The sequence below is a fragment of the Muscardinus avellanarius genome (assembly GCF_963383645.1).
Source record: "Muscardinus avellanarius genome assembly, chromosome: 1".
In the NCBI taxonomy this organism is placed as follows: Eukaryota; Metazoa; Chordata; class Mammalia; order Rodentia; family Gliridae; genus Muscardinus; species Muscardinus avellanarius.
Window position 1 is genome coordinate 179,799,715 of NC_137786.1, and position 5,303 is coordinate 179,805,017.

General features: G+C 40.7%; 1 protein-coding gene across 1 annotated transcript; it reads left to right on the forward strand.

Moving 5' to 3' along the window:
* Positions 1–845: 845 nt before the first annotated feature.
* LOC308258857 (olfactory receptor 52K2) lies at positions 846–1,799 on the forward strand (the record flags this gene model as incomplete). The annotated part of the gene is made up of 1 exon (XM_080689483.1): positions 846–1,799. One exon carries the CDS (start codon positions 846–848, stop codon positions 1,797–1,799), a length of 954 nt encoding a protein of 317 aa, XP_080545609.1.
* Positions 1,800–5,303: the final 3,504 nt, after the last annotated feature.

Below are 5,303 nucleotides of genomic sequence, written 5' to 3' on the forward strand. Positions count from 1 at the left end.
ATAATGAACCCTAGAAAGAAAAGTAAAGGGAGAAGCATGTGGAATTGAAGGTTTAAAATTAGGTGAAGAAAACCACAAGGGCTTTTCATGTTTAGTCAGTGGAGGTAGGGCTATAGTTGGAAAGATTTCTAAGTATCAAATAGGGACCTTTGGAATCACTGCAGGAAAAAAACCTCACAAAGCTTGTAAGAAAGGTTTATTTTTCATACAGTCAAGTTTGACAGTTTAGAAAAGTTTGTAATTCAGAGTGTAGTTTGAGTTGGAAGTAGGAAGACAGTTAAAGACAGTGTTTTGGAGTAAGATTTAAGAATCTACAGCCGAGTGTGGTGGCGCACGCTTGTAATCCCCGCGCTTGGGAGGTGGAGACAGGAGGATCACGCAGGTTCGAAGCCAGCTGCGCGCGCTGGCTTAGAAGACCCTGTTTCCAAAAATGAAAATGTAAAAAATAGGTCTGGGAGTGAAGCCCGGAGGTAGAAGGGCTTCCAGGAACCTCAGTACCACCAAAAAAAAAAAAAAAAAAAAAAAAAAAAAAAAAAAGAATCTACAATCTTCATAAAGCTGCCTTTGGACACATACACGTTGGAGAACTCGATTGCTTTTAGGTATTAATATTGTTTGACCAACTAATTTTGTAAGTACCTTAAAGGCAAGGATCTTGAGTAATATTTTATGTTGCATGTTGTGATTATATTCTAATTTCTTTTAAGGTGCAAAAATGGAAACAAGGACTAATCCTCCATCTATGAACAGAGTTTGAACTTGAGGACTGTAATTCTGCTCATGCTGGGTCCTCTCTAGAAGGGCTCCGTGGAAGCAGATAAGGAGGACAAGAATTTCCAGGGGCCATGTCAGCCTTCAATATCACCTTGACTCATCCAGCAGCTTTCTTGTTGATGGGGATTCCAGGCTTGGAGCACCTACACATCTGGATCTCCATCCCCTTCTGCTCAGCCTACACTCTGGCACTGCTGGGCAACTGCACCCTTCTTTTCATTATCCGAGCTGATGCAGCACTCCATGAGCCCATGTACCTCTTTTTGGCCATGCTGGCAGGCATCGACTTAGTCCTTTCTTCTTCAACACTGCCCAAAATGTTGGCCATATTCTGGTTCAGGGATCATGAGATCAACTTCTATGCCTGTCTGGTCCAGATGTTCTTCCTCCATTCCTTTGCCATCATGGAGTCAGCAGTGCTGCTGGCCATGGCCTTCGACCGCTATGTGGCCATCTGCAAGCCACTGCACTACACCACCATCCTGACCAGGCCCCTCATCGTCAAGATCGGCATGGCTGCTGTGACCCGCGCAGTGACACTAATGACTCCACTGCCCTTTCTGCTCCGACGCTTCCACTACTGCAGAGGCACAACAATCGCCCACTGCTACTGTGAACACATGGCCGTGGTGAGGCTGGCGTGTGGGGACACCCGCTTCAACAACATCTACGGCATCGCTGTGGCCATGATCATTGTGGTGCTGGATCTGCTCTTTGTTATCTTGTCTTACATCTTTATCCTTCGGGCAGTTCTTCAGCTTGCCTCTCAGGAGGCCCGCTACAAGGCATTTGGGACATGTGTGTCCCACATAGGTGCCATCTTGGCCTTCTACACACCTGTGGTCATCTCCTCCGTCATGCACCGTGTAGCCCGCCGGGCTGCCCCTCATGTTCACATTCTCCTTGCCAATTTTTATCTGCTCTTCCCGCCCATGGTCAATCCCATCATCTATGGTGTCAAGACCAAGCAGATTCGTGAGCGAGTCTTAGGACTTTTCCTCAGAAAGAATGGGAAAGGGGACTGAAGAAGTGTGTGGGAGGGAGTTGAATACTGTGGCTGGGAGCAGGGTTTGATAGGAATTGGAGGATGTCAGAACTTGTGTTTAGTGTTTTACTGGAAAAATAAAAATCATACTTGCAAACTTATAGAACCACCAGTTTGGCCAGGACTTGGGGGTCTTTGACTTCTGGAAGCCTCTGGACTCAAACTGCTGACTTTGTTTTCTTAGAATCCTTACTCCTTCAAGTACCTAGACAGTTGTGACTTAATGGACTCTTGGTGACTTCAAATGATGACATAAAATGTTCTCAGATTTGCTGGCGAGAAGCTAGAGAATCTTATTTTCTATCCTTAGTTATTGGAAAATTGGTGGTCTACCCACTAGCCCCATGTTGAGCACCAGAAGTACATCTGACATAGGGAAGTTCATAACAACTCACAGCTGCAGTAGATTCTGAGTGAGACAGGTTTCTTGTTATAAAGTTATTTAATTTAGCCAAACTGTATTTGAGTTTCTCTCTTCTCAGCCAACCCATCTCAAACACTTTGAATAAGGCATATTGACTTATTTATACATCACACAACCCTTTCTTTGTGCACATCCAATTGCTCATCAATCCATCAAAGTCTGTTATAGTGCCTGGGGTCACAGTCTTTTTAGGCAGGAATGCCAGACTTATGTGATTATCTTGGGAAGAGAAGAAATGACAATTATAATAGATTTTGTTTTCTGAGATTCCTATCCCAGGGCCGAGTATATAGAAGAAAAATGAGCAAGAAAGCAGGTAAGGTGGGAATATTGAATTTTCTCTTTTCCTCTGTCCCATGAAAACTTCCATGCTAGCTAATTCCCTTTCTTTTAATCCTCACAATTCATCTGGCCTTCTCATACAGGTGTAATGCACCATCTTCCACAAATGTATTATTTTACTTTCATTTTGTTATTCCCTTGTTTCCTCAGAAAATGATTTAGAAATTATTTTATCTCCATATCTTTTTCTTGTAGTACTGGAATTTGGACCCAGGAACATTCTATTCCAGCCCTTTATATTTTTGTTTTGAAAGAGTCTCACTACATTGCATAGGTTGTTGAAAGTCTCACTGCATTGCTGAGACAGGCTTTGAACCTGCAATCCTCCTGTCTCAGCCTCCCAAGTACTGGGATTATAGGTGTGCACCACCACAGCCAGCTTTATATCTATGTTTATCTCATGTTTTAAAGAGATTTCAAAGTCTGTGCCAGGTAGGATATAGGAGGCTGGAAGCTGTCCAAGAGGGAAGGATATTGTAAGAACCTAGAATCCTACTTCCTTTTTTCTGGTACTGGGGGTAGAACCCAGGGGCTTTCTACCTCTGGGCTATACTCCCAGACCTATTTTATATTTTATTTGGAAACAGGGTCTAAGTTGCTGAGAGATTCTTCACTAAGTAGCTGAGGCTGGCTTAGAACCTGTGCGATCCTCCTGTCTCAGCCTCCTAAGTGCGGATATTACAAGCGTGCACCAACACGCCTGGCTACTTCCTCTTTTTAAAAAATCTCTGCTCACATTCTGACACAAAAACAAATACTCAAGAGAAATGACAAACTATTTCCAATGCAGCTAAAAACTCTTGGTTTTTTCTTCTGAGCATAGGTGGGGCAGGTGGGAAGCTTTCAAGTAGCACTAAATACTAGCACAAAAAATAGCATGAATTAAAGTAACTTCTAATAAGAATACTATTTATTCTATTGATTATCACAGTAAATAATGTTCTTCAGGTCATATCCATCCCCACTAAAGGAATAATTTTATTCCTAGTAAAGGTCCAGTTATATAAGGGCCCTATTGGCAGGTAGCATATCTAACAGCACAACCAGGATTAGTCAAAAATAGTAAAAGGAAAATTACCTTTTATATTAATTCATTTGAATTTGGCACAGAAGATGGAATAGCCTACATTGAACATCACTATACATCAATAAACACAAAAATAAAATTAGAAAGGAACAATTGGGTGATGTGTGTATGTATGCCTCCATCATCTTGTACCCCATTAAGATTATGACTACAATGTACCAATAAAAAATTTAAAAAAATTAGAGAAGCTTATGGGCACATACATTTTTATCTTCATAAAAAAAATACAGTATTAGTGCAAAGAAAACTTGATGCAGTAGTCTTGGGTTGTTGACAATATTTTAATAATCCAGTAACATTATCCCAAATTAGGACATGTAATGGCATGTCATCCAGGTGGCAATAGGAAATTATTCTGCTTAGTGATCCTACATCACCTTTCTTCCTATTGTTCAAGAAGGAAGTCCTGGTGTTATCTTGGAATCCCTCTTAAATCTTTTATCTATTCTTTTAGTAGATACACAGACTTGTTACTGCATTCTCTGCTACTGCCTGGATTCAGAAATACCATTCTCTCTTCTCTAGACAAATATGGTTGTGTGTGTGTGTGTGTGTGTGTGTGTGTGTGTGTGTGTGTGTGTGTTTGTGTTACTGGGTATTGAGCCCAGGGGTGTTGGTGTTCTACTTCAGAGCTACACTCCCAAACCTTTTATATATTTCTTTTTTGAACAGAGTCTTTCTAGGTGGCTGAGAGCCTCACTATGTTGCCGAGGCTGTCTGCAAACCTGAGATCCTCTTTTCTCAGCCTTCTAAGTAGTGGGATTATAGGCATGAGTCAAAGACATCTGTGATAGTCTTAAATCACCTTTTACCCTCACCTCTTTGTGAAGTTCTTGTCACAGACCAGAAAAAACTAAAATGTTAAGTTATGCTACTACTGTGTTCAAAACATGGGCTTTTATTTTTGGAAGCTAGAATCTTGTTAAGTCCTTACAATGGTGGTATGTGATCAAGGCTCTTGGTTAACCCCAAGCAATATAAAACAAAAAACTATACCTAGACACATAGAAGTGTAAAGAAAAAAAGTGTTAACCCAGGTTGACAATAGGGGCACATTACACTAACTATTGATTTGGCAAGAGCTGAGGGAGGCAGGATGTAATGGCATATATAGGAAACAGGTGAAAGAAAATTGTTCATCTAGAATTTTATTTCTAGTGAAAATATCTTCATGAATATGAAATCAAATATAATAAGTATAGATGGGATGTGTCACTCTTAGGCCTGCAATAAAAACAAAACTAGTTTTTAGGTGGGAGGAAAATAGAAAATATGGTAAGGCTGGAGGAAATGATGATCCCTAATATGTAAACCAATAGAAAATATTGAGGGCATTAAAGAAAAGTAATAATTTAACAGAAGTGTTTTAGATTCTAGAAGTCTCTCTAATGCAGTTATCTGAGTTATGGTCACTCCCTATATTGTGCCTCTATCCCTGATTTCATGACACCAGGCTTAACTTCTCTGAAAGGAGTCAAGGAGAAAAACAAGGTGCTTTGATTTTCAAAGCCTGACAGCATTAACTGGATCTTGTTTAGATGCTTTGACTCCAAGCTATACTCAATTACAGCACATGTCCCTCAGCCTCCCCTGATCAGGACACTTTCCTACGAGAAAGACCGTGTAACTTA